The 15390-nt window shown below is 42.9% G+C and overlaps 2 protein-coding genes across 2 annotated transcripts; one reads left to right on the top strand and one right to left on the bottom strand.

Annotated features, from left to right (window-relative positions):
• Positions 1-982: 982 nt before the first annotated feature.
• On the top strand, positions 983-8482 carry ndel1b (nudE neurodevelopment protein 1-like 1b). The gene is made up of 9 exons (XM_079178191.1): positions 983-1041; positions 3020-3116; positions 4628-4781; positions 5515-5663; positions 5825-5961; positions 6055-6222; positions 6314-6405; positions 6541-6686; positions 6823-8482. The coding sequence occupies exons 2-9, from the start codon at positions 3031-3033 to the stop codon at positions 6911-6913; spliced, it is 1023 nt and encodes a 340-aa protein (XP_079034317.1). The 5' UTR covers positions 983-1041; positions 3020-3030; the 3' UTR covers positions 6914-8482.
• A 307-nt stretch (positions 8483-8789) lies between these two features.
• Positions 8790-15147, bottom strand: LOC306709003 (medium-chain acyl-CoA ligase ACSF2, mitochondrial-like). The gene is made up of 16 exons (XM_079177008.1): positions 14976-15147; positions 13364-13559; positions 12767-12895; positions 12501-12554; positions 11828-11946; positions 11530-11692; positions 11328-11423; positions 11093-11244; positions 10917-11008; positions 10730-10806; positions 10517-10624; positions 10279-10430; positions 10021-10162; positions 9766-9876; positions 9616-9684; positions 8790-9510 (listed from the first exon to the last, which is right to left on the bottom strand). Exons 1-16 carry the CDS (start codon positions 15077-15079, stop codon positions 9460-9462), a joined length of 1815 nt encoding a protein of 604 aa, XP_079033134.1. The 5' UTR covers positions 15080-15147; the 3' UTR covers positions 8790-9459.
• Between the last annotated feature and the right edge of the window lie 243 nt (positions 15148-15390).

Here is a 15390-nt window from a genome sequence, read left to right as displayed (position 1 = left end):
AGCTGGTTCATGTTATATGTTCTACAGCAATATGCTACACTGACATTCCTGAAATAGTTGCAAAACAAGCACATCTGACCAATTGGCGATCACTTTTCAACCTACAATGTCGGCTACCCAAAGATTTGCTCAAATAAATTCGTTATATTTGTATCTTTTGTCTTTATCCCATTACAAGAACGACTTCATGTAAGTTATTAAACATAGGCTACATTTGACTCAATTTAATCAAGATTTGTGTAATTCATATACCGACTTTAATAAAGTTGGTTGAACTTTTTTTGTTGTTGTTGTGCCTTTTCACATCGTATTTAAGTCTAATGAAGTTACTGTAACGAGTTTGTCCAACTCAAAATATCAACAACGTCACTAAACTCACAAAGAAATGTTGTTGTTTTGAGTACGCCACAATTTTGTATTTCAAATGCATCAGATAAATAATGTAAGTCTGTAGCCTGTGTTTTCCGTGAGTTTCTTGAATGAGGGTAATGATACATTATATTATATTGTATTCTATTGATAGCTTATAGGTAGTGTAACAGAAAAGAAAAATACTAGACGATAAAAAATTTAAGTAATAATAATGATGACAGACTAAACATGCAGTTGTGTAATACAACTGATAAATTAAGGGCAAATGTAGCTCTAATATTGTCCATAAACAATACAAAAGTAAAAGAATATTATGGAAGCCTGGTTTGTCTTCTTCGTCCCTGCCCCTGTGTTTTGGTCTCTGGCAAGCATGCGCCACCTTGTGGTCACTGCCTGCAGTCGAAAGAAGGTGCGGCTGATTCTAGTAGATGTATTTCTATAGCAGCCCTGCCCAGATCTGACGTCAACGTGGATTACGTCAGAACGTACGTCTGTCGGCGTCACACGGCGGTTCCGGGAGACGCGTTGGCAATTTCCTAAACATCATTCGAGGCAGGAGAGAGAGAGGCGTGTGCGCGTGTGTTGGATGTGACACCGGCTGGTAGGCGACCCCCCCCCCCCTCTCCCCCTGAAACAGAAGATAGCTGGACGCCGATTTGACATGAGCAGGTACTGAGTTTAACTTTAAAAAACACTCCGTTGTAAATGTCTGAACTGTTTGTGAGTCTAGCTGTCGTGTTCAGCTGCTGCTTCTGTGTCATCAACGTTGCCGAGAGAAGAGCTCGAGCTCGATTTAAATGCCCAATAATCGCTTTGATTATTGCTTCATATGATATTCAATTTCACTTTTTTTTGTCATGTGGAGTCTTGTGTTTTTCTTTTTAACAGCATGAATCACAGCACACTGTCGGTCATCGCCTGTTTAACGCACATTGATGGTGCTGTTTATTAGCTAACAGACCTAAATTACAAGCTTCCGCCAGTCGGAGACATCTAAACTGGGGACTACTTTTTTTCCTGGAAATGCTGTGTGATACGTGTCAAACGTCATTTTTGTTGTAAAGCCTCCTTCTGTTGATCACGTGATGATCAACAGTATGACTGTTTTGAACCTGTAACATTTGTTACATGTTCTTTTAAAATGTATCACAAGGGACCAACACATGGGCCCCTGTCAGAGGAGCCCTACCACCACACCCTGTAGAGCTGTAGGTCTGGTTGTTGTTCACATTAGAGCAAAACCAACAAGACTACAAAGAGGCAGTTGACTCACCCCTCTCACAGGCCCCGTTATCAAAAAAAATGTGACTACACGAGTGTCGGGCGACTCTTTAGTAAGCACCTCGTCATCGGCAACAAAAGAAGATGTAGAGACAAGAATGTGGGAAAGGAAACTTTCTCTCCACTTCCTCCCACTGTCGGTACAGTAGCTTCCAGATGTCACCGCCTCCTGCCTCCTGCTGCCTGACCCTGGTGTTGTTAACAACAAACACATAAATCCAGGGGGTCAAACTGACACCAAAAGGATGCTGAAATGAGAGATAACGGGATCCGAGTCTCGGCTCTTGACCTGTTGCGTGATGTAACTGAGCCTCTGTGGTGTTATTATGTCACCAGTACTGCACCACTATACTCGCATCTCCTAAATATGTGAAATAGCTTTGGTAGCTCCTGGTCTCCAGTGTGCCGACCCGTGAGGCGCCTGTAGCGGGTAGGTTGTTGATGACGCCATCTCGGAGGAATGTTTAAAAGGGAAGGACAGAGGGTCCTGCCTCTGTGTCTCATGCTTCTGAGTCTAGACCGTCTAAGCCCGAGACGGGCAAAATAAAAAAACTCCCATGAACTGTTGAGAGTAGTGTGCTTGACCCTCAGTCCAGTTTCCTGTGCCGCTATCCTCTCTGGTTGTCTGACACATCTGCAGGAAATCCTGAAGATCTCTTGTTCGGATTATGAATGCTCCTGAAGCCACAGCAGTGGGAGCTGTGTTCAACCCACACACACACACACACACACACACACACACACACACACACACACACACACGGGTCGTTCCAGATGTGTTAAATCATTTCCTGAACCCGGCCTCGTTGGTTCATTAGCTCACCAGAAAAGAGGAACAACCGTTTTACTGAAGTGTTGTTTCTGCAAACAGGATGGAAGATAGAAAAACGTTAGAGCCGGTTCTACAACAGACCGCTTAATTCACTCGTTCATTTAACGAGGTTTAGTAAAGGGGGCACACTTCTACTGAGCGTGTCACGGCGGCCACTCGGTCAGTTTATCATAACTTCTAAATAATCCGAGGATATGGTCGGTGATTCATGAGTAACTGAGGATGTAAGGACCCAGATACCACAGGGTGACGTGGCCGATCTGCCTTTTGTTTCTCACTTTTGAGTAAAGAGAGATCTGTTATCTTCTTGAGGAATGAGGGAAATGTTTGAATCCTGATTTGGTTGTTCAGCCCTGAGATAAGAGCGCATGATTCTACATGCCAAAGGAGACATGCAGTGAAAGTGTTGTAGTCACCTGTAGTTTTATTTTTCTTTTAACCTCACGAGCGCTGGCCTTGTGCTGATTTCACGTGTACTTTTATGGTCAAATGAAACTGCTGTGAGAGTAACACGTACGTCTCTTTAATCCTCAGGGTGCCCTGACATGGAAAAAGAGATGATTCCCAAATTTACGTCAAAGGATGAGGAAGTTGATTACTGGAAGTCCCAAGCGCTCAAATATAAGAAAAGGTAAGTCGTGTGCTTTACTTAATCGCTGACTTTTACATAAAAGGCAGATGAGAAAATGCTGAATATTCAGTCTTTGTGGACTCGTCTCTGTTTAAAGTTACACAGAAATCCATGTTTAGCCATATAAGGCAAACCAGCACCAAACAGACTTTTTTTTTAAAATCCGTGTCCACAAACATCTGTGGCTTGCTTTAGTAGGAAGTTACTACATCTGTGGCTTCTTAAACGGACATCGCAGTCGTATGTCCGCAGCAGTGGTGCTTGTGAGTGTTGTGTAATCTGTGTTGGACCCGGTCCGTCTGTCTTTCCTATTTGTGGAGCCGGGCCCCATTCGTACCCTCAAAGGAAGTGTAAACCTGCACAGAGGGGGTTAAAGCCCTGGTGGTTTCTAAGAAATTCCTGACGTGGGTACACAAGAGGGAAAAACTTCAACCAGTGGAAAAAAACTCCAAGTACGCGGTGGCTTGTCTCACACATGTTTTTGTGCATATGTGTTCCCAGGAAACCGCTCACAGTGGCGGCGTGTAGTCTTTATTAGTTACCTATTGAAAAGTTAAATGATATATTTTAACTTTTTTCCACGCTCCTCAGACATCATACAGTTTATGATTATCCCTAAAAGATGTAATAGTGTGAGCTGTACGTGTGTTTCCTGCATCCAAGCAGGAGCTGTTGTGTAATAAAGTTATAGGGCCCAGCGTGCTGATGAAGCAGCAACTGAGGCGTTCGGTATGTGTGGAACGACCTCGGCACAACAACTGATTCACGGATTCCAGTGCTCTGTGGAGCCGATGTGAGGCCATTATCGCAGCACAGTGTTAACCGCGGTGTCCTCATGTGTTTGCACACCCTTGATAGGGTGAAGAGAACTACGGTCCACGTACATAAACTCACAGATATTTTCCCTTCTTCTTCTATGTTTCATGTTTATTTGAATGAATCTACACGTTCAGAAGTAGCCTGCGTTATTGTGTGTGTTTATAGATACTACTACATGGGATCAGTCCTTACCAGCATACACACACACACACACACACACACACACACACACACACACACACACACACACATCCTGGTTCTTAGCACAGGTCCACTTCCTGTTTCTGTGCCCTCTCATGACAGCAGGCTGCTTCTGAACCACCTACTGCCACAGTACAGCTGTCTCTTTCAGAGCCGTATATTTAGAATGCCTAACTCGACAATGCTGAGCCGTGCACGGATTCCTGTGCGGCGAAGGTTAAAAAATCTACAAATATCTGACTGGGCTTTTTATTTCTGCCCGTTGGAGGTAAAGCTACTAGAACATGCCTGAGCCCGGCTCATCTTACGACACAAAAGCCAGTCAGCTTTCTAGAGCTCCTGCGTGCAGTGATTTAGCCAGTCAGCTATACAGAACTGAATGGTGGACAGTGGACAGGGTAGCTGGTAGTTGACAATGATTGTTTATGTGTTTCCCCTCTCTGTATCTGTGTGTGTGTGTGTGTGTGTGTGTGTGTGTGTGCGCCATCCAGCTGCTATGATGCCCAGGAGGAGCTGCAGGAGTTCCAGGAAGGGAGCCGGGAGCTGGAAGCTGAGTTGGAGGCACAGCTTAGTCAGGCTGAACACCGCCTTCGAGATCTCCAGACTGAAAACGAGAGGCTGAAGAACGAGGTGGCCAACCTCAAGGTGACTGGGCCTGGTGACTTACCTTTGTAGTTTATTTGTGTATTTGGCTTTAAGAGTGGGTCAGGACGCAGATAACGTAATGTGTGGCTACTTAGGAGGTTTCTGTTGGATCCTGAGGACAAAGTCAGGCGTGTTATTTTCATGTTCGGTGTTAATAAGGCATGTTCTTGGGTAATCCTCCAGCACTCCTTAATTAGATTGGAAGAAAATAGAAAACTGCAAGGACAAGTCTGGCTCTTAATCCCTTGTAGGCCTGAACGCTGGTCCGATTTATTCAGTGAGCTCTCGTCTGGTGAACATGCCCATCAAACGACTACTACTGTACATTCAGGAAATCTCTGTAGCCACTGTACACGGAGCAGAAAAGTATTGTGGTATCAAGCTCACACGTGGCCTAACGTGTGAGCTTGATGGCAGCAGCTAATGCTGAAAACAAAACTGTGTGAATGAACCAGAGAGATGGTGAATCATGCTCTGGGAGCACGATACAGACATGCTGACTGGAGTGCAAACAAAGAGGCTCTTTGACAGTAAAGATAATGTGTGCGTACTCACTGTCTTGTGATGCTGTTGTTTAGGATATAAATGGTACTTTCAAGCTGCAAAGTTAAAGTGATTTTCTTTTTTTGTTATCCTGGAGCGATAGGTCTGTTTGATGTCCTTGTTTCTCGACACACACACACACACTCACTCTCAGGCTCTTTTTTTCTCTTCTTCGCTCGATCTCTATCAGGAGAAGCTGGAGCATCAGTACGCCCAGAGTTATAAACAGGTTTCTATGCTGGAGGATGACTTGGGCCAGACACGCAGCATCAAGGAGCAGCTGCAGAAATACGTCCGAGAGCTTGAGCAGGCCAACGATGACCTGGAGAGAGCCAAAAGGTCAGACTGCCCCAGTGCATTTTGGTCATTATAGGAGTTGTTTTCGGTAGCGCTGAGGAGATGAGAATTCTAGCTGTATTTAGATTTAAAAGCGATTGGACCTACTGTCGTGTTCAGTCGGATTTTAACAATTGTGCCCTTCAACCTCTCCTCATGTGCAGGGCAACGATAGTGTCTCTTGAGGACTTTGAGGGCCGTTTAAACCAGGCCATCGAGAGAAACGCCTTCCTGGAAAGTGAGCTGGACGAGAAGGAGTCTCTTTTAGAATCCGTGCAGCGGCTGAAAGATGAAGCGCGAGGTAAAGACAAGGATCTGCCCTTTTTCAGGATATGTCCTCTGTGAAAGGGTTGGTGGAGAAGTATTTCATAGGTTTGAAATCTTTCTTCTGCAGACCTGAGACAGGAGCTGGCAGTACGTGAGCGGACTACAGACAGGATGTCAGCACCTAGCTCGCCCACGTTAGACGTCGACAGGATGGATTCTGCAGTACAGGCCTCTTTATCCCTCCCAGCAACACCCGTAGGAAAGAGCATAGAGCACTCCTTCATCAGCCCAAAAGGTCAGGATTCATTAAACTCACTCTTATTTGCACATGTGGAATTGGAAATTCGAGGATATGTATTCTGATACCAGCTTGTGTCCTTATGCAGCATTGACCAATGGATGTGGCAACTCATCCCTCACGCCTTCTGCTCGAATCTCAGCTCTTAATATTGTTGGCGATCTCCTGAGGAAAGTTGGGGTAGGCATCGTTCCTTTTTAATTCAAGACATCATTACATTAATTATCTGAATAGGTTGCAGAGGAACAAGTGTGTCCTCCGCCGCAAGCGATGCCGAGGCTAAATACGGATCCAACTTCCTGTTTTTGTGACTAGGCCTTGGAGTCCAAAATCGCCGCCTGCAGGAACTTTGCCAAAGACCAAGCAGCAAGAAAAAATTACTCTATAGACAACGACAAACTCATCAACAGCAATGCCACAAAGTTCACTCATTCTCTACACGCCACTTACTTTGACAAAACGTGAGTCTTTTTTTAGCACGTTTTGTTCTGCTCCTAGCAATGCAGTGTATTATACCTGCTTCTGTGGCATATTTGTTCTGCCCTGTATGTGTGTCTGTGTTTCCTAATATTGAAAATGTCCATGTGGCGCCTGCAGGACTGTAAATGGATTGGACCCCAGCTCCCTGACCGCCATTGCGACGTCCCGAGCCCTGTCTCCACCAGGCATGCTGCCTCTGAGAATGTGAGGCGTCCCAAACCACGTAAACCTCTAACTGAAGCTCCTATTCACCCAACTCAATGTGGGAACCGAGAGGACACTTGAAAGACCATCACATTGTGTGCTCGGTGTGTGTGTGTGTGTGTGTGTGTGTGTGTGTGTGTGCGTGCGCCCCCCGCCTGTTTGGGATTGTGCATTTTTGAATGTGATGTGTGGAAAGAGAGGCTTGACGATGCAACGGAGCTGCGTCCACTTTGCAGCGCTAAATGCATCTGTGAGTCGGTGCACAGTCGTGTGTGTGTGCGCGCATATGTTCCTACCACATACTTGCATGTGCCTATAGCCGTACTGTACTGTGCTTGTATGAATGCCATTGCAAATGCGTCGCTCTTTAGATGTCAACTCCGAAGTGGCGCCCGTTATATTCTTGGTTCCGTCGTTCGACTGAAAGCTACTATCCCCGACAAAAGGTCCTCAACAGACCACAGCTTCATCCTTACCTTCCGTTCCTCCTGTATTTTCACTAAAATTGCACAGTTTAACTATTTTCAATTTTAGAATGTATTATATTTAAAAAAAAAAAAAAGGGATGTGTTCATATTAATTAATTTATCTCACAGTATGCTTTAAAATTCAATGTTTCCTATTTGCTATTTTCTTGCATGTGTGCATATGTAGTGTGGGGTTGGAGAGGTGTAGTGGCTCCCCATATTCATGACGGAAGTGAATGTTGATCGTTCAAAGCCATGTAGCCATGACGCAGTCGTTCCTCTTGTTACTGGCTACTTGCTGTATTTGGAAGTAGTCTCCATGTTCGAGGTTGAAAATATCAGCTGGTCCTGTCCTCTGGGTTAAACCTTAAACAAACGGCTCCTCTGTCAGCTGCAGTCATGTGTTTTCCTCTGTGGACATCATCGACATTTCGAGGGAACAGTTTTGCCTTTTTTTTTTTCATGTTTAATATATAGATTTCTTTTTTTTTTTACTATTGTGACAGGCTCATTTACCTCATTCTGATATAATGGCAACTATCCACGATGGATTTGTTATATAGGTAGCTGCATTTGGCTTTATAAAACTCTCACAAAAGGATAGAAAACAGAACTGACTGAAGGATTCTTTTTGAGACTGTATGTTAACTTTGGCTGGTTTATGAATTTATGGTCCATTTGTGTCATGCAGCACATCTGCTGATTATTTGTTATTGTGACTTGATTCTTTGATTTTTCTTTTTTTTTTTTTATTCATAATTTGGTCTGAATCCATTTTGCCCACATATTTCTCAATTTCCTAGATCTTTGTGTCACCATCTCAAAGCAGAATTTGAAGCCTTCGGTATTGTTTTTGTTTAGTAATATGAGATGTCATGTTGGGGCTCTCTATGAGCCTGTTGCTACAGCGTGTTCTACAGTCAGTGTATATAGCTCGTGAGGATGGTCATTTTGCCGACCATATTTGTACATACTGACATTTGGCATTAAGGTTCTATTTATTTCAGATTCTGTATGGCATGTTCAGATAATGAATGGTTAAAGCCATTGTATTATATCAAATTGTTTGTCCAAATTGTTTACGCAAATAAAGATTGAGATGACAAATATATATATATTGTGTCGTTTTGTAATTTAAGTGATGCAGCACAAGCTTTCATCAGTGGATGGAGTTTGCTCCATGAAAGGGTCAAAAGTACTGCGCAGGAACTATGGAAGAATCTCCAGGTTTGTTTAAATCTTGGGTATTTTTGTCATTTATTCATAAACCTTATTTTCTAAATGTTTCACTGTTGCTTTCCTCTTATTCCTAGCGTTGTTTGGCAGACTGCAATCCCAACTTTTAGATGCACTACCAGCTACCGTACCGAAGTATGTGGAACAGGATCTAGTTTACATTAGTATGTACCACACTTTCCAGTGTCAGTTTTAACTATAAATATAACTATACATTCTATAAAAGTGTGTTGTTAAGACATTGTCTTTGTCACACACTTGGAGATGTATGGCCTCAATGAATGATATCTGCTCAGAAGAGGAAAGTTGTACAACATGACAACATCTTCTCTGTGCTAAAGAGCTGAGGTAGGATATTTTTCCTCGACATCAGCTGCGTTATGTGTAATGTTGTTGAATATTGAAAGCATTCAACATATATTAAATTGGCATCTTTGGCTTTGTTATTAACTTCTTGAAATGATAGGATGTGGATATTTAGACATCGTTCAGGGTGATTACACTTCTATCTGGAGTAGTGTATGAAAAACAGAAGCCCTTCTGAGTATTTGCCCTCTGACCCCATGTGCGCATGTACCATGTGCTTTTATTTTAACAACTATTTCCAAGGTAAATAATGAAACTTTAAGCTCAAAGATTATATAAGCTCGCTGTACTTTTACATCAACATTAAAACAACAAAGTAATGAGGAGTGAGATGTGAAGTAGAAGAATTTCAAGTAATGACAATTCAGCAGCTAATCAGTGGCAGAGTCCCAGTCCAGCTCTCGGTAAAGAAAACATTAACTGCTCGTTTCTGAGTTTCCCAGCTGATGCACTCAAACACGGTCGATCAGGGTCCACAAAATTAAAGGCCTAATTTCTTCTCCATTTCCTCCTTTAATATGTTCTTCTTGATCTGGAAAAACAGACAGTATCCGCTTTAATCTCATTATACTGATCAACAGCAAATCATCGCAGCCATCAGGATAGTTTAGTTGGTGTAAGAGCAGAAGTATCGTACCTTTCCAGAGACTGTCAGAGGGTAGCTGTCTACAAACATCACATAGTGTGGGATCTTGAAGTGAGAAATCTAGGGGAATAAAACACAACATGTACAGCCTTGCTGATTTTGAGTGTGTTGAGTTTCATTGAGCACATCACCTACACTCACCTGGCCTTTGCAGAAAGCTCTTATCTCCTCTGCACTGGATGTCTGGTCCTTCCTCAGCCTGATGCAGGCACACACCTGCTCACCCAACCTCTCATCCTTCACTCCAACAACCTAAAAAAACGGAGAGAGAAATAGAACAACCGGAATGTAGATTTAACACCTCAGACAGTGTGTCTTCAAGGTGCGTCTTTGCTGTCGCCTGGTTGGAGTCAATGAATCTGACTTCTGCTGCCCTCCAGTGGTGCTGAGTCTTACCTGCACCTCCTGTACTTTGGGATGTGTAAAGAGAAATTGCTCTATCTCAGCGGGGTAGATGTTCTCCCCTCCTCGGATGATCAAGTCTTTTATGCGTCCTTCAATGCGGCAGTATCCCAAACTGGTTAGACTGGCCGTGTCACTTTGTAGATGAAAAATCACACAACATGTAACATGTGTAGCATCAACCCTGCTCCGGTAACAGGTCTCTGGATTTTCTCTTTCAGAGAAACATGCAGTAGACATGTAGTATCTTACCCAGTCCTGTACCAGCGGTCTTGAGAGATAGCCTCTCTGGTTTTCTCGGGGTCGTTCCAGTATCCGTGCATCACACAGCTGCCTCTGATCATCAGCTCTCCTGAGGCCCCCAGAGGGACAATCTCCCCAGTATCAGGGTCCACCACTTTAGCCTATAGTAAAGACACACAGGCATAAGTCACAGCGGTGTTACAGCGATATGTAGATACAGGTTTTTGCAAAAAAAAATAAGGCATACCTCAGTGTGGCTCATGATACATCCAACAGTATTTGTCTTCAGCTCCTCGCTGTCTTGTGGGAATCCCAGAAATGTAAGGGGGCTGTTCTCAGTGGTCCCATAAGCTATCTATTAAAACATGATGTACACATGTTCTGTTATGCTGGTGAAGCTATACTCCAATGAGTTTTGAACAGCGTTATTTGAAAAGGTTTAGGACATGTCACTGCTCACCGTTATCTCTTTCATGTTCATGTCTGTTTTCAGTTTTCTCACAATCTCCGGTGGGCACGGAGAACCTGCCATGATGCCTTAAACACAGCAGCACATAAGCAAAGAGGCCTCAAATGCTTGCTGAACATCACACCAAGTTCAATACAACATATTCATCATGTTTGTACTCATCAAAGTCTTCTATTACCAGCTTCAATTGATGACAAATCACACTTGTGTAAATCCTGTTGGATGAGCATGTCGGTGAACATAGTGGGTGTGCCATAAACAAAATTACACCTTGAGTGGAAAACACAAGAATCAATTTGAGTGCATCATGTTGCATATTTGAAAGTCATTTGGGTGATGAGCTGCGCGCCGTACTTTTCGCTCTGAATGGCCTCGAGGTTGGCTCGGCTGTTGTAGCCGGCGGAAGGAAAGACCAGTGTGATACCATGTACAGCCATATTCATCCCTGCCACCACAGAGCCAAAGCAGTGGTACAAGGGTACGGGCACACACACTCGCACCTGAGGCTGAGAAGAATACGGAAAATAAGATTACTTAAAATTCACTGTGTTTTTCTCTTGCAAATCGAGAGAGAAAAATATGGACTTACTCTAGATCCATAACCCATTCGGAGGCCCATAAAGTAGGCATTGTTGACAATATTGTGGTGGGAAAGACAGGCTCCCTTCGGACGCCCTGTAGTCCCCTGAAACAAATAAACATGAATTGATCTGAATCATAGTTATGTCATAATGTCAGTCAAAGTTGTATAATAAATGTGCCTGTGTGAAAGATGCAATGTTGAAGGTTACTGATGTGAACTGGATGTTGACGAGCTCATCGGAGGACAGCTTTCTCTGCAGATCCATCAGCTGATTGTGGTGCCGACTCTCCCCTGCTTGCATGACATCATCAACGTGGAGCATCCCTGGCTGTCTGCTATCCATCACAATCACCATACGCAAGTCTGGCAACCTGGCAGACCCAAGACGGGATATTAATATCACATCCACAGAACTATTATTATAGATTGTGAAGTATTTGCAGCCTCTTACTCCCATAATGACAATAGAGGAAAAAACATGCATCTGAGATTGGCTTTTGTCGAACCTGGAGCTTTTGATCATGCCTTCTGGCGTCGTGCCGATCTCCGGGCAGAGCTCCCGCAGCATCTCACAAAAATGTTGGGTTTTAAAGCGGGCAGGGCAGACCACAGCTTTACACTGGACCTATTATGACAAATCAGTTCTGTTAAATTGACTGACATGGTCATGTGTAAGGATTACTATTTCTATGAAAAAGGTAAATTGTCAGTACAACGTACAGTGTAGAAATACTTTGTTACTCTGCATTTCAACTCGAACTAAAGTAAAAGTTCTAAAATATTTGCACCTATTACACTTAAAGGTTCACATGCTGTATAGCCTGTCTTAAAATAATGTATATCATATTAGTTCAATATAACTATTGAATGCATATTACTTCAATGTTGCAGCTGGTAAAGGTGGGGCTTTTTACAATATATATTTCTGGGTAGCTTGTAAATTTCACCAACAGATCAATAAATACTTATCTTCATCCAGAATAACACGTCATATTTCATTCGTTGATCATTTTATATTATTAATCTAAATCGGGAAAGTTACTAAAAACCTTTGTGCGAGTACGGCAGGGATACCTCAGTTTCTCTTTTATTCCTTTATGCACTTTGTGCCCCCGGTTCTGATAGCACCACTGGTGGTTATGTAAGTAGGCTAATGCCCTGTAACACAACTCGCCGTACCTGCTTTAGAGTAAACTCCACTTCTTTCACCTGATAGGCCGGGTTCAATGACACCTGCACGTATGAAAACAGTTTAAATTCAAGTGAACGTATACAGACCCACAACACACATTTTCCAAAGGGCTTTACAGTACATACCATATCATACACATATTATACTGTATTCTTGACAGCAGGGTGTTTGGTAACACAGAGCAGCCGTCTGTCTAACCACAAAGCTACACAGTAAATGTGATTTTAACATTATAAACTACTCACAAACTGACCAGTATAATTCCAGCTTTTGCTGATGCAAACTGGAAGAGGATCCACTCGTACGTGTTGGGTCCCCAAACTCCCAGTCTGTCGCCTCGCTTCAGGCCCAAAGCAAGCAGACCTGCAGCCGCCTTGTCAACCTGCAGCAATGAATGTCCCAAAAATACAAAGTAGGATCACTTCTGGACATTTACACAATTATTCTAGCTCTGTGGATGCGATAGTGCTTGATGGAAAAAGTTTCCTGTGATTTAGAGAAGCTTCGTGATGACTCAAAGAAGAGAACCAATTCATACAGTAAAACTAAATGTTATGGGTGCTGCTTCACTTAGATTCATTGACAAAGCAGACTTAGTTTTAAGGAGGCACATTGTGTGTCTCAGGGACAACACATGTGATTTCAGTATAGTTTTCAAAAGGTCAAACAACAATTCTATTAACCTAAAAAGTTAACACAGAAAGAAACGGTACGAGCTATTTGGCAATGATTTGACGTGTTGATCTGACTCATTAGCTCCAACAAATTGTCTCGTTATTGAAACAGGAAACCAATTTGCATAGCATTGAAGTGTTGGTACATGCATGGAGGCCCAAAGTAGGAGACGCACATCTTGCTGAAACTGTGCAAAGGTTTTCCGAACGCTGTCCTGCAGGAAGACCATAGCTTCGCGGTCCGGCCAGCGCTGGACTGTGGACTCCAGGCTCTGGCCTACAGTCAGGGGGAGCAGAGAGAAGGAGGAGGTACCGTGCACATAGCTGCTGGTCAGAGAGGATGTGTGCGGAGGACTGTCCACATGGAGGGATCTGGCAAACAACGATTTAGGGGAAAAGCACCGGGGTCAAATACAGTACATGGTCTAGGATTTAAACACCAAAATGTACTGCAGATAAAAAGTGCAAAAGTTCCAGCAAGTGATACACGAGATACACAATTTAAAGTAAACTAGTACAATTGAAATCAAGTAAAAATAAAAAATAAAATAAAAATAAAAAATAAACACAGCAAATACTCCCACATTTATAAATGTAAAAGCAAGATGTTTGAAGTCAATTCTCTGACAGACTGCAGCCAGTGTAAGTATTTCACAATTGGTGAAATCTAGTTGTATTTCCTAGTTTTCATCAAAATGTCTGGCTTGACTCTTAGTTATGAGAGACAGGGTTAGAGAGAGAGAGAGAGAGAGAGAGAGAGAGAGAGAGAGAGAGAGAGAGAGAGAGAGAGAGAGAGCGAGAGCGAGAGAGAGACAGAGAGAGAGAGAGAGCGAGAGAGAGAGAGAGAGAGAGAATTTTATTTTAAACGACATATTCAAAGAATGAGACCTCTCCAAAGGATAACGTTTCCCAAAGGATAATGTTTCCCTAAAAAAGACACAAACATGTTTTCTTCCGTCCTGCTTGAAACTTAAGTCGGAGGTTTGGTGGGGGTGGATTCAAGTATCACATTCCCAGTACTAGCGTCCAGCCAAGTCTCTGTTAAAAACAAAATCCAGCTTGTAAGAAGTTATGAAGTCATTGATTAAAAGTGATTCGCTACACAGGGAACATTAATGGGGCTATAGTTTTAGTTTGAATGGAGCAGGGCATGCGTTACTTGGCTTCCACGGAGGGCAATCAGATTTGTAGGATTGGTATATTTGACTGCTTATTTGATCATCTTTGCGAGAAACACAGCGGCTGAAGCGAACCATGACGCGATCGATTGGAGGAGGGGACCAGAAACTGAACAACCTGTTTACTTTGGAGCAAGAAAGAGTCGAGGGGTAGGGTGACGCCATGGTTGAGTAAAAGGACAATCGGACCAATACAATCAGACGCAGTCGCTCTTGACTTGGCCAAGAAACACATCTAAATCAGTGGACTGCTGCAAGCAAAAGCTATATGGAGGAGCTATTGTTTCCCAACAGAAGACGTCATATTATTTACTGACAGAATAGTCGTGGTCAGTCCTTGAATGCACGTGGGCAAAATGTTTTTTATTCTTTACATTGTCGGTGGAATATCAGCAACTCCTTCTTTGATTACGTGAGATCGTGGTTTCCTTATTATTATTATTATTATTATTTTATTTTAAATCAGAAAAGTTTTAGCCTGCTGGGTCCTTGTGACCTTTCAATGTTCAGATGATTTCATAGTTATTTGCAATGAACCATTAAGGGAACACTAACTTCAATACATTTTTTGCGTGACACATGTTGCCACTGAACATGAGTATAAACTTACCGACACCACGGGAGCAAACTTGTGCTGCATATCTTCCACGCCTTATGTTGGAGTCCTTCCACATGTCTGAGTTTGTAAGCACAGGAGCTCAGCAGTGCAGACATTGGTCTATAAGCACCCGATCTGTTTTAACTGGATGTAAATACTGTGTAGTTAGAGGGTACTAGGTCTTGACAACAAATGAGCTGGTTCTTCCCTGCCTACCTTTACAAGGGTTGGATTATATCATTGTGTAATCTTTAACTTCCGCTCACCTCTCTCTGTTGGCTGAGAGCCAATTGGCCACTTCAAACCCATTTCACCATATTCTAAGAAGGCATAATTATAAAGAAAATAACCAATGTAAATAATTCACCAACAGGCTATTGACAAGTTAAGATAAGATAATTCCTATAAGGTGAGCCACCATTCATTC

The sequence above is a fragment of the Pholis gunnellus genome, assembly GCF_910591455.1.
Source record: "Pholis gunnellus genome assembly, chromosome: 17".
Lineage (NCBI taxonomy): Eukaryota > Metazoa > Chordata > Actinopteri > Perciformes > Pholidae > Pholis > Pholis gunnellus.
Note: the sequence above shows the minus strand (reverse complement) of the source record. Positions and strands in the feature narration are given on the sequence as shown.

Coding starts and splice junctions, on each gene's coding strand:
- ndel1b (XM_079178191.1), top strand. CDS start 3,031: ATGGAAAAAGAGATGATTCCCAAATTTACGTCAAAGGATGAGGAAGTT. Junction 6,406..6,540: donor ATCTCCTGAGGAAAGTTGGG/GTAGGCATCGTT, acceptor TTTTGTGACTAG/GCCTTGGAGTCCAAAATCGC. Junction 6,687..6,822: donor GCCACTTACTTTGACAAAAC/GTGAGTCTTTTT, acceptor TGGCGCCTGCAG/GACTGTAAATGGATTGGACC.
- LOC306709003 (XM_079177008.1), bottom strand. CDS start 15,079: ATGTCTGCACTGCTGAGCTCCTGTGCTTACAAACTCAGACATGTGGAA. Junction 11,947..12,500: donor TGGAGTTTACTCTAAAGCAG/GTACGGCGAGTT, acceptor TTGTCATAATAG/GTCCAGTGTAAAGCTGTGGT. Junction 11,424..11,529: donor TCAACATCCAGTTCACATCA/GTAACCTTCAAC, acceptor TATTTGTTTCAG/GGGACTACAGGGCGTCCGAA.